Source organism: Anopheles cruzii, chromosome 3 (genome assembly GCF_943734635.1).
Source record: "Anopheles cruzii chromosome 3, idAnoCruzAS_RS32_06, whole genome shotgun sequence".
Lineage (NCBI taxonomy): Eukaryota > Metazoa > Arthropoda > Insecta > Diptera > Culicidae > Anopheles > Anopheles cruzii.
Window position 1 is genome coordinate 63,665,635 of NC_069145.1, and position 19,774 is coordinate 63,685,408.

A 19,774-nucleotide genomic window follows, 5' to 3' on the forward strand; every position below is an offset into this window, starting at 1 on the left:
GTAGCTCATAGCGGCCACTGCGCTTAACTGTTAATTTTCGTCCGTGATATGCCATGGTTCCTGGTCTTTGGCCATTGAACGTATACCTAATTACTCCACACTTCTCTCCAGAGGCATCGATAGTGTATCAGCAGCGAAAGAAGCAGGAGCAGCAGCAGTGGCTAATGGTTCAAAAACAAGCGGCTCCCCAATCGTCAGTTCCGACAGGTTTTGTCCGATGCGTGGTTCAAATTTCCGGTTAATGACATAATTGCTTACCGTTAGAATAAATCCCGGCTGGGTCGGGTCTTCTAATAAAAATAATCACCGAAATGTATACACTCTAACCTTAGGCCGCCCCCGGCCAAACCCGTAGGACGATGATGCGTTTCCGTTTTCCGACCATCCGAGACTGCAAATTGGAAAGCGCCCGAGTGGCAGCGTCGGAGATCACGATCCACCGGTGGTGGTGGTGGTGGTGCCGAGATTAATCCATCATCCATTAATCGGTATTGGGCGGTGGCTGTTGAACCGAGCGAGGATTCGATGACTTCTTCCGAATTCCTGCGAGGTTCCCAATTTTCCCGCTGCGTCCGGGTACACTCACCTCCGATCGCTGTTGCGGTTAGACGTTGTGCGATGCTCAGGCCTCTGCTCGGCCAGCGCCAAAACACGATGAAAATCTCAACATCTCCAAGAGAGCCCCTGGTCCGGAAGTAAAGTGAACCGAAAAGCGCCGTTCCGTTGTGGAGTGTGGCCGCGCCATACAGAGGCGTAAGGGAGAGGATCGTTTCCACCGGCAGTGGTTCGCAGCCTGTGGCGCTTCACCTCCGTGGCCGTGGCCAGTTCAATTAGAACGTGGAGAAGAAAATGACTGGGTGTAAAAGTGGTCGGGTCAGAATGGTCGGGTGTGTTGTGTTCGAAGAAAGTGGCCACTTCAATTGATGAGGTGGTAAATTTGGCGTTAAAAATCGTCGAAAACGACCCCCGGCATCGAAGCGCCAGAGAGAACGATACGGGTTTCGACCGGGAAGGAAGCGCGGTTATAACCCTGCACAGATCGATTGCACAACCCTCAGCATACTCCCCGGGAAGTCAATCACATAAAAACCCTTAAACGAAAACGATGAAAGTTTATTACTTCAAATGTTCAGCTCCAGTTGCATAATTGAGCAACAATATTGCAAGCTTAAGCTCTTCTATTTAATCGACATAACATGACACTGCGTTAATCTTTTCGACTTTTTACTTTAAATATAAGAGACATTCAATGCGAAATATTCCCAGGATTTGGCAATAAACATAATCAGGTTATAAAAATTTTAGTATATATTAGTCTTATCCATAGCATAACTCTTAACTTAAAAGTTGCTTAAACTGTTTCACTGCCTAGCGCGGAAGACGGCACCACCACGGGGGTTAATGGATAAACGTGAAACGATTTACACGCGCTGCGCTCCGGGTTGCCCCCGAGGCTCATAGCAGAACGGAAGGAACAGGCAATAGTTGACTTGTAAATATGCTCTCACGTCGGTAATAATCCGAAAGACTGCAATCATCGCTCACCATCACAGTGGCCGCCTTGCCGATCTTGATCGTAGGAATCGTTCGGAAGATCTTCCAGCGTGCCAACCACAACCACAGGCTCGGCCTTTTGCCTCTTCCATACGCAGTTTTTTGGAGAAGGTTTTTGGACGGCTTTCGGGGGAAATTGTTACCGGAAGCTGATAGGGTGATGCGGTCGTTATTTCCGCCACTTCCACAGTAACTGTATTCCGTCGACGGAGTGTTGTTACATCCGACCGTGGTTGGAATATTTGCAAGTACACGAATTTCCTTAGTTGAGGCATTCCAGACTTTTTCTTTGACTTTGTATCAGAAGCGCAGCTGTCCGATTTTCCTCCGTACGCGCTGGATGATCCCAGCACCTAAACCGAAAATAACCGAACCAATCCATCCATCAACCTGTTTTTATTTTATTTTAAAAGATCAGAATCGGCCGTAGTTATGTCAGCCTTTTGGTGCGTGTGAAAATCATTAGCCCCAGACAAGCTGGCTATTGTTTCAGGAGGCGCCAGCAGATCTGGGTTGTTCCCATATCCAATCGAAACGAGGTCCAACAGATCCGTCAAACTAAAATATCAACATCGGTGAAGGCGTACCACCCGTCCCCGTATCATTAGCATCGGGACAGTCCTCATCAGCCAGACTCCGTGTCTTAGCTTCCTGGCGTACCCTTGTAGGTCGGGCCTTTTGAAGATTTCGGCCCTCTGAACCGAGGTCAGGTCAGCGACTAAAAGTTACAAATTGGCAACATTTTTCTCGGCGGTTAGCGAAGCTGACCGGACCCGTGGCCAGAAGCTGCTGCCAAAACAAAACAATGAATAATTGATTCCGATTGCGGCAAGGGGATCAAACACGGAGGAAAAGGTGCTAATAGTGGGCCGAGCAAGGCGGCTCGGTAAAGCGGCCGCTTAGGAAATCAAATAGCCTGAGTGGGGAAGGCCGAAGGAACCGACTCGTAACCGATACTCGGGTACGTCACGGAGCGCGGCCTAGGAAGTGTGGCCCAAGAGGCACGGACAAAGCGAGGTTATGTCATCTTCTGCTGCTGCTAAAATGCGGCGAGGTTTGTCGTTTGACAGCTCGGTTGCGGCATGCCGGGCTCTGTTTCTCGTATGGCCGGAGGACGAGCTAATCGGGGTTCGTGGGCGATTGATCCGGTGTACGCCCACCACCACCACACATCCCTGGATGCGGAGCAGAACCGCCGACAGTAGATGCGCTACCCTGTAATTTGGGTCGGGTTAGCGCCACCTTTGTGTTTGGCTTCTTTTTCGGTTCGCCTCGGATAAGCCTAGTCCTGGATATCGGATACTTTGCCGACCAACCAGTCCGGCAGACACTGCGCCGTCTATTGTTCTGCCCGTGGGTCCTTCCAAGAGGGGGTTTCCGAAATTAAATTCCACACATCTACTCGCCGTCGACATTAGTTCCGCACCGGTTGCTGCATTCGTCAATCCGGACGGGAAAGTATTCGTTTACCCACGACTGACAAGACTTGGTAGCTTGTAGTACGTACTCTGGAGCGAGTTAGACGCTCAACGATGTCTAATGCTTTGGAGACTCTCGTTTTCAGAAAGAACGCAGAACATATTTTCAATAAAAAGCCTTGACTTCAAAAAAAAGTGACTGGGTTCAAAGTAAGGGGTGCTAAAAAAATGCTGCTTATTCTTACTTATCATATTCCAGCTTCCGATAGGTCATACTAAAACCCGAGATTCACGACATCATTGATTCTCTCTCAGATTATCCCATGTTTTGTAAAACTTGTGAGGGAAAAGGGGTTTGGAAAAAATACGTAATACTGGATGGATCTCAATAGTGTCTACTGCACAGAGAACAAGAATATTTGATCTATCTTCGCTTTTAAAGTAGTTTCACGCCGAAGCTATGTATTACTTGCATGTCTATTCACTCGCCTTTTAAACTGTTTAAAAAGATATCTACAGGGAGATAGAAAGCCTTGCCTTAGAAGAAGATTGGCTGTGCATAAGAAAACGCTCTATCGTTGGAACGAAAGATCTTCACGATCGACGACTCAACGCAGTGGACGAGTTGGCGAGTATTTAGCACGGTTCGTAGCTCGTAGGCAAAGTACGTGGTGTGATAATAACAATAATTTAGAGTTTGACTTCAATTTTGCCATCGCTACGAAGCGCAGCCATTATCGATGTGCGATCGCGTTACACGATAACGAGTCCCACAGCTTCTGGGACTAAAGTTGCTTTGCTAATCTTTTCTGGAAGCTTGATCCAAAACAATAGTCCACTGTCAACACGCTATGGGCTTTCGCCGACGCTGCTGTTTGAGACAAGATCACTGTTGGTAGCGCCTGATATCTGATTCGGCCTCCAGGCTAATACGGTTTGTATGAAAAACAGGAACTTAAGGAACTTCGCTTTCCATAAGACTTCTTCGTTTACCCGTATAAAGCACCCCAAGAGACGGAAGATACCAACGAAACAAAAAACTCTCTGATCCGTAATGAAAAACATGTCTAGGTTTTCCGAATGAAGCTAAACGGACCTACACCACCAATCGCTTCTGGGCCAGCTCAAGAGATTGGCTTTCCGGTTGATTGGTTTTATAGTATAAGGCCCAACGATAAAAGAAGATGCTACAAAAACTATGACGGCGTTCAAATTTTTTTCCCTTTGCCCAAGACGATCGATATGGTACATTTAAGTGTCAGTCTGGGTTTGCAGACATAGTTTTTATCCACATAGGGCGCTATCTTGTGTGGCGACCGAATGTAACAATCGAACCGAATCGAACAAAAGAGTTTAATGAAGTAGTCGGTCGTTCTGAGGGGAAATAGTTTTGGGTTAAGTTTAATACAATACATATCACACGCAGCCTGTCTGCATGTGTCTTGATTTATAACTTGCTTAACAGTTTTTTTGGAATATGTTGTTTATGTGTCGCACCAACAACGTCCCTAAAGCCAAATCCTATAGCTAGTGTTAACATATTATTCTCCTATCGGTTGGTGCCGAGCATAAACTAAGTTTGAATTTATGATGTAGGGCTCCTAGAACGGCGTGTGCCACACTTGCTGACCAAGGATGAAGGAATGGGCCATGCACACTAACCTCTGAAGCACTGTCGGTCACGGGTCGACAGGATTTTATTAAAAGAATTTTATACTTCTACTAAATCCTGTGAGCCAGGTTGCGGGGTTTTGACGCCTAGTTTTCAATCTGTTTTAAAACTATTTTATGAGTTTCATTTATTTCACCGCACTTTAAGACCCTGTGTACCAGAGCCAGGTGGGGTGGCAACAAACTTATAACCAAAGAGTGAGTCCTTGCTTCACAATGGTCACTTTGCTACAGTCGAGTCGCAAAGAATTCCTTACGAAAACAGATTAGTAATATTAGCTTTATTTGTAACTCTGTACTCTTAAAGACTCAAAACATATTTGAAACAATATTAAAGGGAAAATTCACAAAATTAGTTGAGCAAACTAAGCTGGCGTAGTCACAGGCCTGTGAACTATACATAATTGATAAGAAAGCACCACGGACAGGGCAAAATTAAGACATGAGCATCGTCATCCGCTCCAAAGGAATGAGAGCGAAACAGGCAAAGCCAAACCAACCAGGCCAGGGTAAAAAGTCCGAGAAAAGATCCTGCAAAGTCATGCCGTAGAGATTTCTCAAGACTCGTTGGCGCTTGGGCCGCACGTCCTTTTCCGGTGCGGTGCGCTGCCGAGAAGAAGGTGCCAGGGAAGTACGCAGGCAAAACAGCAAAAAGGATTCCTCCTCGGCCGCAATGCTCGGGCGTGATAATTTGCAACAAAGCATGGTTCATTTCATGCTGCGTTAGCTAATGATTCTGAGGACACGGAAAATGTGACCCACCGCTGGTGCCGAATGGTGATTGGATTAGATCTTGTCGAAGCCGATGGACGAGGACCACCAGCCGTGCGGTGTCCTGTGTAGCCGCTTTTCACGCTTGGCGGGTGGCGAGTGTTTTCTTGGCTTGGCTATCTGCTTCCAGTGAATGTTTGCCACCGCAGGAACCATGTTGGGCGTGAAATTAATACAATTGTTTGCAAACAACTGCACCAGCCAGGGTCGCCGCGGTACGTAAAAGTGTGTTCGTGGGGTTATTATTTATTTTACCCACTACGGTGTGTCTTTAAGTTCCTGCTGCGAATGGATTGCAGAAAGTGTAGAAACTTGTGGGAAGTTAAGCAACTTGTGTAGCTTAAGCAAGAGAACCAATGACGTGCTGAATCAACCTGGCTGAGCTATTTAAATGCCTCCACTCACAGTAATCTGCAGAAAAGTAATAGTACATGAACAAGCAGTGGTGAATTTATTCCACTTTCGCTAATCTTGCTAAAATCGCTAACTCTCTGCGTAGACATAATAATGAATGATCGTTGCTCCACTTTCATTACCATTGGGCCACAAACCATTCGTACTGTCTTCAGCCCTTCAGTCTCGGCTAAGGTGAGATTTTTCTCCCTACACCGAGCATTCCAACACCCATTTGGGTGGCGTCAGCCGAAGAAATCAAAGTGGACTGCTCGGTTGGCTTACTGGGAAGCATAGAGTTCTTCCACAATCTGTTATTAATTACGAGCCACTCAAGGCTAATCAAATCAGTTCAGCATTTACTGGGGCAGAAGAGGTAGCTTTAAATTAAATTTGCTTTGAATAATTCTGAGCAAACGGTCCAGGCTCCTGGTGCGGCCCCGGTCTGGCGCCGCTGTGCGAAGGTGCGATGAAATATAAAACTACTTTGCTGTTGACTATGGGGCCACGAATACGATTTTTTCATGTTTTGCTCGCTTCACGTTCAATTGTTTTCCCCGGAGATAATTTGATTGTCGATAAATGCTGCTCGTTGACGCAGGCGTTGCCTTCAAGAAAATCTAGACCAGCGACCAGCGAGCATGGTAATGGCCTTGGACGGCGCCTCACCGGACACTTTGGGTGCAATTTCTTAAAACAGAAAAACGCTAACAGAAAAGGCCACTTATTGTCAGTGCGTGGAATTAGATCAATTGGAATAGGCCTCTAGGCTTCCGACGGCAGGCAAATGTGCCATCTGTTCAGTCAAATCACAAGTTGTGATGGGAAATCTTTTCTCCGGTCGGGATGCTGCTGGAGGTTCGCAGAATGGAGAGCATTTGTGAGACGTGAGTGAGAAAATCAGACTGTGGTTCCGACCAATGTTTGGAGTTTCTATTGATAAATTATTCATTTCGCGCCAAGTCACGTTTAGCAAACTGGGCCACAGTTTGCAACCATTGAACAATGTTTTGTTATTTTGCAAAATATGTATAGCATATTCTAAAGTAAAGCAATGCGAGAAAAAGAATCCAAAAATGTTGTCGCAGGCATACTAAAATTATGTTAAAAAAAATACAAAAAGCCTTATTTGCATCGGCTTCTGCGAGACACATTTCAAAATGCGTCTCGTGGCTTAATTTATAAAATAATCTCTTAAGTCGTTCTATTTCTAAGTGCGTCCAGTTATTCATAACTATGAATTATAGCTAGTCCGTAGATCATCCATTTGAACCCTGACAGAGCATGAACTTGAGTGTCTTAAGTTTAAGTTGGCGCTTAATACGCCTCTGTTCGTTGCAATAACAATAAATAAATAATAAATAATCGCTTTAAGAATCGGCACAATTTGGTGTTCTAATTTTTTATCAACGATCAGATCGTCCTGTAACGTAACGGCGCAATCGAAGAGGCCAGATTAATTATTAATTAATTATCATTTAAATTAAATTTCGAGACTTTGTTCAATTTTTTGGTAATCTACCAAAATTATCGAGTATTTTTTGGACGTTTAGAAACGGGAAAAGCGGAACGATCTGTTTATTGAGTGATTACACAGATCGGAAGTATGATATTCGAAAAACGGACCAATATTTTCTACGCGTTTGCGTTTGAGTAGTTTGCAAAACAATCATTCTATTTTTATACAGCAATTTGTGCAGAACAAAAATCTCTCAACACTCTACATACAAACTGGAAATATTGATTGAACTCGTACTGAAAGGATGAAAAATCTGTCCTAAGCTTGACCTAGAAGTGTCTCACTTTTCCAAAGCTTTCCTTGGCCCTGAAAGCGTGCTCTACATTGCTCTCGATAAGATGGGATTGTAACGCTCGAACGATTGCAGCCCGACCCGACGAAGGATCAATTTACGTCCTCTTCATAGGGTTGTAGTGCCGACTGGTGCCCCTTTTTCGCACTGACCCGAAACGCAGGGTCGATTTTCACAATGTTTCTTGGGGTCGCGGGTCAAGTTCGTCCACCAGATCCACCTGACTCTGGTAGCCCTTTCCTTCTGCTATTCGCCCGGCGGCGATGAAGCCCGATCTGCGACTGATCGCCAGAGAGGATTCCAAACACGTTCACGATCTTCTCCGATGGTGCATCTTCCGAACGGGATCCGGCTTAAGGGCGGAGCTTCGAAGCCGATCGGGACGGCGGTCAAGCGAAAAAGGGACAACGAAAGCGAAGGAAAGCAGGTAAGAATGATGGTGTCTCACTCGGTCCGGTTCCAAGGGATCGGGTTCGGATCGCGGTCGATCTTGTGTGTGCGTCCCGCTGGGCTTTGTTTTGATTTTTTTTGCGGCTCGCTCCGACGAGTTCCGCGGACAACTTCCACCTGACGCGCGGTCGCGGCGGCGGTTCCCGGTGGCCCGGTTCGGCGCCTTTCGGGATTTTCGGGCTCCGATCGACGATGATCGGCGCTGCGTGATTTGTTGCGATCAGTTGATTACAAAATCCCAACGAAGACGGACACGGAAGCTGCGTGCTCGCGTACCTAGCCAACGAGGAAGTCCTGTGAGCTGGCTCAATACCCGATCCGGCGGTCACTTGTCATCTTCGCGCGCTGCTCACTAATAACAGTTAATGGACTATTAAACGCCAATCGCCGGCGTGAGGTCAGACTCCAGTGACGTCGGTGTGGCGCTCTTGAGTGCGCCGACCAGGAACCCGTTTGGCGGTGGTGACAAAGTGGATGCCCGCACGAACCGACAATTGTGTCCTGCGTGAAGCTCTAGCACGTGAAGTCGGCGGGAAGTGAGCGTGTGGAATTCAGTAATTGCTGATTGGCGTGAAGTATTGCGGCGTGGTGGTGTTTTTTGCTCGTGAAAGGTGTCTCGCGGCGCTGACTAGTGGCTGACTTCAAAATGAGTTCGGCGTACGTGCAGCAGCAGCAGCAGTACAATCATGCCTCAGCGTACGGCGCCGGTGGAAATATGGCTGCATATGGTGGTGCCGGAGCTCTTGGGCTGGACACTGTCGGCTACAGTCACTACAACAACGGTAGCGGCACCAACGGAGCTTCCATGATCGGTACGGGTGGGTGCTACGGTTACGGCACGGATAGTGGGTGCTCCGAAGGCTATCACAGCCCAGGTCCGGTGTCCAGCCCGGAGTCGTACTACAACAACACGAGCCCCGCCGAGTACACCAGTCCGGCCAGTCCGTATACCGGCTTCGGATATGGCGCTTCCACGATGCACGGTGCGGGACGAGCGGCCAGCAATGTCAACGGGACCTGCGATCAGTACTACAACTACGCCACGAACTGCTTTAAAACGGCATCCCCGACCGTACCTCGGTACGCGGTAGCTGAGAGCGGTCCTCCGCTTCGCGATCGATCCCTGCCGAGTGAGTACTCGCGGTGTGACGACGTCCCACAGGAGATCCCACCTAGGGCAACATTTTCGTCCTCATCACACCCGGCGGCTCCTAAGCGATCGGCCACGACGATGGCTCCCTGTCAGGCCAGTCACAGTGCACCGTTCTACAATCCGTACGCGATACCGGCGGTCCGAGATCACAGCAGCCCTACGCACAGCTCCGGAAGTTCCGTTTCGCCGACTCCGTCACACTTGAGTGAGCAGTCTGCGGTCACGATCCAGCCGGAGGTGGTGAAAAAGCGCCGCCTGGCGGCGAATGCTCGCGAACGGAGGCGCATGAACAGTTTGAACGATGCGTTCGATCGGCTGCGGGATGTGGTGCCATCGCTCGGGAACGACCGGAAGTTGTCCAAGTTCGAAACGCTCCAGATGGCACAGACATACATCGCGGCCCTCAACGAGCTGCTGTCACGAGACTAGACTCGCTGGAGGAAGCGGAAACGTTCGTTGTATCATAGGTGTACATTAGTAGCAACGAGCCTAGCCGGCGGAGGCTTTGGATAGTGTGTAAGGTCAGGCTTCCGGTGATCGAGAGATCGCTACAGAGAGAAAGAGACTTGCAGCGGTAGAACATGCACTTGTACATGACACCCAGCTCCTAGACTTGCACAGGCTTAGATTGGAGGATAGTAGCTAACATACCAAGGGTAACATAGTTTAAGCTTATCCGCACATTTGGCAAGCAGCTGCCAACGTGTGGGGTTTCGGTACAGGTTGTATAGGGAAAGTGGCGTGGGAAAGCGGCTTCAGGGTGCTGATAGCGCCTTAGGGCGCTAGTGGGCCCATAATAGTACGGTTAGTGCCACGTACAGTTGCACAAGCTAGAGAGGCAAGACTAGATGTGTATATTTAAGACATCAATTTGTGACTCACGCACAGTAGGTCACTCTCGTTAGGGGCTCCAATCGCCCACCCGTTGGGTTCGCTTGATCGACGGAACCAAGGAGGTGCTGGTCGATAATCGTGCGCAATTGCTCGAAATTAAGGTGTGAAATCGAAAACGGAACGGGCGATAAACAAGGTGGCCAAACGTTGAGTTCGCGTGGAAGAAGTCAAATAAATATGAAGAAATAATCACGCGAGGGTTGTAAATGTAAACACTTCTCTCAAGACTGCTGTATCGTGCGAGCGTGTTCGAGCGAGCCGAGAAAGATGAAGAAGAAAGAAAGAAAAAGGACCTTCGAGTATCCGCGGTGCCCAGCTCCTATCGAAGGACACCTCTGCTAACCGATTGCGTCGTCGCGAGCTTCTTAAATGCTCCGGAGCATCGCTCGCTCGCTCGTCGATCGTCGAGGGGTCCCGAAATTAGGTCTGATCAATTACCCGCTCCAGTCCGCCACCGCCGCCGCCGCCTCCAGTGCCTCGCAAGGCGTTTATGGTGGTCCACGGTAATTAAATTACACACCCAGACATCCCACCTTAAAAAGGTGCGCGAAACCGCGTGGTCTGATTAGGGCCGAAGTTTGGACAAAATCAATCACCTCACCATCGGCGAGTACCGTCGGCGGTCGCCAAATTACGTGGGTAATTTACGCCTGAAAGGTGGCCTATTAGGGGGCCAGAGAGTAGATCACCGAGTCAAGTTCTAGTTCACGGCACAGGCTCGTAGGGGCGAAAGGCTGCAGCCGTTGTCGTCGCCGTCGCTGCTCTAGGCCCAGCGTTCCGGAGCAGACGACGATGAGTTGTGAAAAAATCGAGCTGATCCGGTTTTTGTGTTTTGTTTTTCGGTTGTTTTCGGTTTTCTCGTTTGGTTATAGTTACAGTGGGGAACGTAATTTTCGTACGTGTAGTTTGGTAAGAAATTTTGTACATATTCCTGCGTCGTGTATTTGGTTTTTACAAGAGATCACCCCGAGATCGTCTCACGTTCTGCCTTAAGAGTGCTTTAAAATTTAACAAAAATATTATTGTACTCTGTATAGATGTGGTACCTACTTCGATAGTTCAGAACTGTGCCAGTATCGCTTCTCCCACACTTCAACACATTGCTGCGATCGCCCAATCTACAGATTAGCATCATCTTCGAGGCGTAGCGTTAAGGCGACGGCTTCAACGGGGTGTTATTAGCGTCTGCATCTTCGGCCGGTGAACTACCGCTGTCTGATTACAATGATTTTCGAGTTTTATGGCATGGCGGGCACCATCGAGCTTCTGTAGCGTGGAAGTACCCTTATCGCATGAGCCACGATCAGGGCCAGTACCTTGCGGTTGATGGCGTTGGTGGCGCTTATGATCTCCGTCGTCGTCGCGCCATTCAAATTGGAGGCGTCAGCGTGCACCCCCCAAGATCGAACGCCGGTTGATCGACTTCTGCGATCGCTTGTAAAAAATGGGAATTCCCGAAGAGGTCTAATTGGGGCAGTAAGGGCCGATCTATATATTTTCCTACGGAGAATCTGAGTTTTCGCGTCTTTTTATTTTGTTTTTTATTTCATTTGAGTGTTGTTGGGGTTTCCAATTTCTGTGGGCCATAATGTGTGGCAAGTTAAACATAAATAGTAGAAGCGTATAGTGTCTAGAGCTATCATCTAATTTTTTACCAATAGAATTGCATAGAATTATCAAAATACTTATAGAACCTTTGTAGTACGTCCTAGTCCGTTGCTCTATGATATCTTTTTCGCATCCGTTAAGTTGGCCAAATCTTCCATCGGTCAAAAGGTCACCAGGGTTGTTTATCCTTGGCGGTCAATTTATGAGGTGTCGGTCCACACGGTCCCAATAAAGGTGGGTTACACTTCATAAATTGTACTGTCAAGTGGCTTACCATTCCTAGGCCAAATTGTAGTTCTTGGAAATTTAGAAAAGTAAAAACGTGAAACATGCGAAGTAGGGAAAGGCAAAGGCGAGACGTTGGCCGTGCACGCTTCCTCGACCTTCACACCAAGTCCTGGGAATGCAACGATTGAATTCCATACGGCAATACGATGCCGTGAAACCTGATAAGAACCTATTCCTGGAGGAGCCTCTAGTACGGTGTGCGAAATGGGACGATTTGGGACCGTTGACCGTCCGCTTGACCGGCCGAAACCGTCATAATTTACCTCCCTCTGAGGTTGCAGCTTCTGCTCACTGTGCGGACAATGATAACCGGAAGATAACGCCAGGATATCGGATGTAAGTTTATTGGAACGGTCCGGTAATGCTGACGGTATATGACACGGCGCCCCGGGACCAAACGACACCGTGCGCTGCTTGGCTCCTGAAGAGGTCCTTTCTCCAGACTACCGAACGGTGGATGCATAACAGAGAAGATGAAAATCTTGCGCCGGTTGAAGGCCAAGCGGCCAAAAAGAGGGACCGATCCGAGGTTTATGACAGTCGTAAATTTAAGCCTAATTTGACAGATTCCTACCGACATTACACGGTTTTTGCGCGCAGCTATTGAAAACGGCCATCGATTATGATGCCGCGCGGCTGGCTGCGTGTTTGTATTTTGTTTTTTCGTGGAAAACACAAAAAAAAACACGTGTAACGTTTCAATGGTGTGTTGTCTATTGTGCTGTTTGGCGCCAGTCTTTGTGAAAAGAAGCGCATTGTTGTGTTAAATAAAGATTTATTTCAAGAGAGAGAGCTTTAAGACTAAATAAGCCAAAAAGCAAAGTTATGCTTAACATCCTTCTTCAACACAGCATCACCATTGAAAACATAAAAACAGCATTTCAGCAGTAGAATTTATTGATTTATAGAATTTATTGACAATGGCACGCGATTATTAGAACCAAGAATAAAATATGGACCAGTTCATAAAAATATATTTTTTAAACAAAATTAGCTTTCTGTGACATTCCAGCGTAAAACGGTGATTATTATTCCAAAATATAGCATGTGCGGAGAATGTCATAAGACTTCTGTCTGCTTTCTGAAATCCTTCAAACGACGAGCTCTTTTCGAATATGCGCCAAACACCGTATCGGCGGCAGTTCATCGACTCTTCCGTCGTTTGGGCTTCCCGAAACGATCGACAAAGCACCGCCAACAACAAAAAAACAACGGCCAAAGTGCGTGGTCGGAAGGTGAACAAACTACCGACGACCATTACGGGTGTACAGTGGAAAATTATTCAAATTATTACACTCTGCTAGTTCTAAAAGAACATCTCGGAGCATCTCCGCCACCGGCTAGGCGGTCAGGTCGGGGCCTGGGCTTTTGCCAGTCGCCGCGCCAGCATCGGTAATGATACATCCTTCCGGATAGCCGCTTAGCGGAGCGGATGGAGAGGGAGTGAGAAGAGAATCTTGGCCACATCTCGTACCGGTTGCCGGATGGAAGTGGTCAATCGGATAAGGGGCCGTGTCGCTGGGGCTGGTAGTGGTAGGAGCTCGAAAAAATTGCATAATTTCCTACCGCAACCAGCGGTCGTGCCGGGAGGAGTGCAGCATACGAAGGAGAACGGACCTCCAGCACGGCGGCACAATAGCACCGGTCCGTGGAAATTGCTTCCGAAGCATCACTGATTCCGACCGGCAGCGGAAAATGGTCGAACGAAGGAAATATGAGCGAAAGAGAGAGAGATCCAAAAAAACACAAAAGAACTGCCTCAAACTTCCGAAACGCTCTTACGTTACACTCTCGCTTTTACTGCTCAACATGGGAAAACATTTGCGGGCGTGATCGGTTCAGCGCATTCTTCATCGAAACACTTCACATTTTAGCGACCAGTTTGAGGGCCGATGCTGAATGGTTGTGTGATAAAATGGGTTTCAAATAGGTGATGTTATTTTCGGTGCACCACATGCCAGAAGACTCTCCCGAGCGTACATACTTCCGCTCCAATTTGGTCGTTACACTTTCGGTGGGGCTTTCTAGCGGGACTCAATAACGACTGTTATCAACCGCAGATGGCTCACCATTTAGTGTGTAACACCTTAACGAACCGGGTAGTTGTGATGTTTGGTGTGTGGATAAGTTTAACTTGTTTTTAATTTGCCCTTACTTTCTCACAGCCACTTAAAATCGAGCAGCTTCGAGTAGGTTAATCTGCGCTTAACGATAGGATTGTTGAGGAAATGTCGTTATTTCTTGATCCTCTGATTCAGCAGTATTTTTAAAAACTCCCTTAAACTGGGTTTTGAATAATATCTTACAAAATGCTTGGATTTAAGTAAATGATGCGCAGTCTCTCAGCTGTTATTAAACGTTTCAAATTCGTGCAGATTTGTTGATAAGTTATGCAAATTTTTCGATCTCCGAACTTTTTCTTATTATTATGTATTGCTTGGTTTTCCACACTTGTATCGTAAAATTGGCAGAAACTAAATACAAAATTTAATATACATACATTTCGCGTACACTCTTGTACGTTCATCTCTTGCACAAACATATAACAAAAGCTTTGCACCTTTAAGTTTCTAAGCTGCAATATGAAACGTTGCCTGAGAACTTCTGCTGTTCAAAGTTGATTCATATTATCAAATGGTACAAAAGCCACTATATATTATATCATTTATATTATAGTTTTCAATCAAATTAAGTTTAGTCACTTTCTTTGGAAGTCTTCAAACGAACAACCGCTTCCGGATCCACTTTGCTACGGAAGCAGTAACAAACCCGTTGAAGTATTACGAAAAGGCAAAAAACACGTTCTGTAACGAAAGAAGTCGTGCGCAGATCCTTATTCGAATTCTCCCGACCTGCTGTACGATACACTTATGATGCGCAGACAAGAGTGGCGCAAACCCGGGCTAGGGGTTTGTGCAGGTTGCGCAAACATTCGCACGATCGAATCATTAATGTTGGGTAGTGGTAAAGCATGAGTTATGAGTATTTTTTTTCTCCGTCATAACCTGCTGTTTCTTCCCGTTTATTAGTTGAGGATCTCGCTTTCGTTTGCACTTTCGTTGAGTATGGGCATTTTCAGTTTTTGTTGTTTTCAGTTTAGAATTTTGTACCATTTCCCGATTTGCTTTCCTTATCTGTATCGATCCTTTATTCTTCTCGGCAAGGTACCAGGTCGGTAAATTTTTTTTTACTGATTGGCTTCATTTGCTGGTCATTATTTGAACAACCTTTCCCCATAGCCACGTACGGCACGATCTGAAGAACCTATGTTTATGCTGCTACAATGAAATCAGTGGCAGCATCGACGCGGTCGCATCGCACGGGCCAACCAGAGCGTTTGGTTTTGATTTTTGTAGCCAACAACTCGCCTCGCCGGATGTTTTACGAGAAATTGATAATAGAAAACGCTAGTCGTAACCCGTTAGATGAAACTACCAAAACAATTATTGGCGAGATCAATGTGCCTAGTTATTTCCATTTAAACTGGATTGGAATGATTATGATGTAATTAGTTATATTAATCAGAACAGATTATGCGAGGGATGCAAACAAAACATACAAAAACCAATATTCTTTCTTAATATACAGTAAGAAAATACTGGATAGTGAATAGCGTTTGGCCGTTAGTTTTGCTGTTTCGAAAAAGAGCCAAAGTTTTCGAATAACCCTGGTTGTGGTTTTTTTTCTTGGATTAATTCCTCTTTGAATTATTTTTAAGAATTAAAAGAAAATGAAAGAATTTAGTTGTTCTTTAAATACTTAATTTTTTTTAAATTCTTGCTCTTCTTTAGACTCTATCTATTTCTGCTACGACTGCTAGATCAAAAATGAACCCTTAGGATGTCATGAATGAATTTTCAGAAAGAAAAGCGCCACAGGAATAATGCGATCTAATGCACCGCTTAGGCAGTGGTCCGTGATGGTGCAGCCCTTTCAAGTGCATTTTTCCGCCCTTAAGTAATCTATTTCCTCACTCACTTTCGCCGACATTAAAGTAAAATTGCATCAAGTGCATTACACACACAATCCGCTACCTGGCCCGTCATCCGTTAGTGATCCTACCCAATGAGCTGGCCAGCCTAGCTGGACCCTAACAGGCAGGGAATTTGCGATGAAAATGGCGCAAGGTAGCGGGCGACGGCACAGCGTGTGGTGAAGAGATGTGGGAAATGTTACTATTTAATAAAATTATACACCACCACCAGGTAAGGTCGCCGGCCCACGAGTCGGACCGGAGCTTCCTGGCTGGGCAGTTTTTTGGGGGAGGACCACAGACACTTGGACAGGTACTGGTCAGATTAGCGCGTAATCAGCGATCTTGTTCCCACGATCCACGATGGTATGATTTATCGTTGGGCACATTTTGCGGCCCCGGTCGCTAGGGGTCAGCACCGGCATTCCGGTGGACCGCAACGGATTGGCCGAAAGTTCCCAGCAACCCCCGGGCCGCCGGGGGCCGAGCGACATCAATTAACCATCGATAAGCTGATGATGCAGGGCCGTGCGAGAGCGCGAAAGAAAGCCCAGTTTCACGGCGTTCCGGAGCTGGTCCCGATCCGGGGTGCGATACCTCGCACCTAATGTGCTGGAGCCGGTAATTAAGTGAGATGGGAACAAGAAGCTCCGAAGTCCGTAGGTGATCGTCGCATTAGAGAGAGATCGCACAGATCATGCTAATCGTCCCGGGCCGGAGAATACCGAAAAACGGTAGCGAAATCATGTCGAACAGGTCCATAAAGGCAAATGCCGCCCTCGGGAGGGTACCGCAAGATGATGACTCCCGGGAACCGCTTTGACGGACCTTGCGAGACATCGCAAGGAACACGTTTTTTTGGGGCTGTGTCCTCCACGTACCGGTACGGCATGCCGGAGAGCCAGCCATATACATGGCGAGGATTGTTTACGCTTATTAATTAAATTCAAATTATGAGTTCTTTTTCTTAGCCGTAGCACGATTATCCGAACATTCACCAGCATATAAACTGGTGTTTGGTGCGGTGCCCGGTGCCTCGCCAACAACTCCCTGGCGCGTCGTCGGATCTTTACGGTACTTTACCTGGGCGGCCCTGCCACGGTCACGGATCATTTCGCTACGGGTCTAGGCCCGGGTTCTGGGTGGTGAGATTTGTGAGCTTCGTTGGGATACAATGTTGGGATTCCTGTTTTTGTGCGTGCCGCTGCTTCCTTCCTTGTTGTCGGTACAGAGCTTTGAACTACCGTAACGGTGCTGCCGCGGTGAGCGGTTAGATCACGAGAAAGAACAGTGTTTAGGCTAATTGAAAAGTAAAGTGAACGCCTGGAGAACGGGCCACCATGTGAATTTTGAGCAAGAAGCCAATGTAATGATAAGGTTGTGCAGACGTTTTACTTTCAGTTTTGGGTGTATGGCTCAAGTTGAACAAAAAATTTAGCAATTCAAAGAGGTTTCATTGTCGGAGTGTCCGGCTTTGATCCGGAATTGAGCTTTAGGCACGAATGTCGTGATCAAAGCTAACGCAAGTTTACGGCTCGCGCTCAGAGTACAGCGCATCTTCATTCAATATTAGTTTTTGGAATTGTAAAACACTATCAACCACAAAGAATCAGAAAAACTAACGTAGTGGAAAAGTAATTATTCTTAAGCCTATTTATTGTTGGAACAAAGTATCAATCTAACCAAAGAAAAGCTACCTCTGTTTGCAACCGATCAGAACAGCGACGGAAACAAATGTAGAGCGTGCATTTGGTGGGTCCGTACCCCAGGCTGGCGCACTGTCGTCAAAGACGCGAAAAAAGACTTTCCCGCTTCGATGGCTTGCGGCAGAACGTGTCGCGTGCTGAAATTGGTCCTTGCGTGGTACGTGCCCGGATGGTCACACGTTCCAACCAAAACCGAGCGGTTCGTATTCAATTGTTGTGTGTGTGAGCGAGATAATTGCTGATGAGGATAATTTGTGCCCCTTAAGGACGAGCTCCTCTCGGAGGATTAATGATCCTGTCCGAGGCGCGTGCCCTCAGAAGGGGTTTCGAATCAGTTGTGGCCGAACTATCCATCAGAGACACGATTTTTGACGGATTCGTCACAGAGCACGAGCCCCTCGAGTGTTGTTCGGTTTTACTTTCGCTGACAGACATCTTCCGGAAGGTGTGATAATGCGACCTCATTAGCATTAATGATCATCTGTTAGCGCTTGTTAGGCAACAGTATTTTAGCACCGGCAACAATGGTTGCATCGAAATCTCTTCTTAAAAGACACTACTTAGCACGGACCCAGAATGAAGAGTGGTACCTCTGTCATTACGCGGTTTTCCCTTCAACTAGATGTCGTTTGACGAATGCAAAAGGCCGCCGGAGAGCTGAAACACTACTAGCGCCTTGAGGATCACCGTTTCCAATGAAATCGGTTAATAAAAACGCCCGGACCCGGGTGCTCGAAAAATCAAAATAACTTCGGAAGAGCCCAAGTCAGGGACGATCGAACCGATCGGGGCCAATTATCGTCGATTACGATTGCCATTTAATCACCTTGATCTTGGGTTGCGGTTGCGTTTCGCTTTCGCGCGCCGCTCCCGGAGGTCACTCTTCGGGTGGCAATAGCAGGGCGTTTTATAAGTACCGAAGCTAAACACACAATTTAGTTTGGCTCTATTGGCTCTATTGAGTTCGCTTTGAAAGAGTGAGGCAGATTAAAAAAAATTAGGATAATTATGACTAGAGTGGAAATAATACATTTTTAAGATTTTCTATTTAAATTTATATTTACATTTTTCGTTCCAACGTGAGAATGTTGTATTTCTCTATGGCCAAAAAGGAATAATTGTTTCTTTGTCTCTAGTAGCAAAAGGGACCAACGACAAAAAATCGTTAACACTCACTTAGCGCTGACGGTTGTTCCCTCAACCAACAGCTTCATTGGCCCCGTACTATGCTAGCTCCATTACTTACTTACCCACGTGTTCGTCACTTCTCCTTTGCGAGTCTCGCGGGCAGAGAAGTTCTTGCTTAACAATTTAATAAGCAATAATGACATTTCTGTGTCTCATCGATTTGCTTCCATTGCGTCCGCGAACGGTTGCCGGCGGTGGCGCAGCCCCGGTGGCATATCTGCGGCCGCGGATCAATTGATTTCTGGAACGCAGGTTCGGGCAGGTTCACATCCGCCGTGATTCACATATTTTTCTCCTTTCAACTTCGACGGCCCGGAAAGCGGCTTACGCAATGCTCCAGGGCGGGCCAAGGTTAGGGACCGGACCGAGCGAGCCGGTAATAATCATAATTGACGCTGAAGTATTGTAGTAAGTAAACGGAAAACCGAAGACGGGGAAAACTCGCCGATCGAGCATATTTATTAATTATCCGCTACCCTCGTGGCGGCTCCGAGAACGGTTCCAAGCGCTGTGATCGTGCACTTTTACGCTGTCGCGGTTCATCGGACGTGAGCGTGAAATCTCGCGGAAGGAAGGAAGGAAGGAAGCCGGGTCATGCCTTGAGGAACGTCTTGCTAACGTCTCGCGCTTGATCATACGAACGCTTACGAGGAGGAGGTAAAGTGATGAAACCGTCACCAGCCAATTGCTGCACTGATTCGAAGTCGCTATGAACGAGGGAAGCAAACTTCTTGATTGACAGTTTAATAACCTCCGAAATCGGCCTAAAATTGGTTTTATTCCCCTTTAGCTAATTAATTCTTTGTTCCTTAATATTTCAAGAGAATGCTGAAGATAGTAGAATGTTACATTTGCATTCATGCAATTTTCCTTCATTGCATCATTGTGAACAGTGA

The 19,774-nt window shown here is 46.9% G+C and overlaps 1 protein-coding gene across 1 annotated transcript; it reads left to right on the forward strand.

The window, feature by feature from the left end:
- Nucleotides 1–8,714: 8,714 nt before the first annotated feature.
- On the forward strand, nucleotides 8,715–9,650 carry LOC128274243 (protein atonal-like). The gene has a single exon (XM_053012370.1). It carries the CDS (start codon nucleotides 8,715–8,717, stop codon nucleotides 9,648–9,650), a length of 936 nt encoding a protein of 311 aa, XP_052868330.1.
- Nucleotides 9,651–19,774: the final 10,124 nt, after the last annotated feature.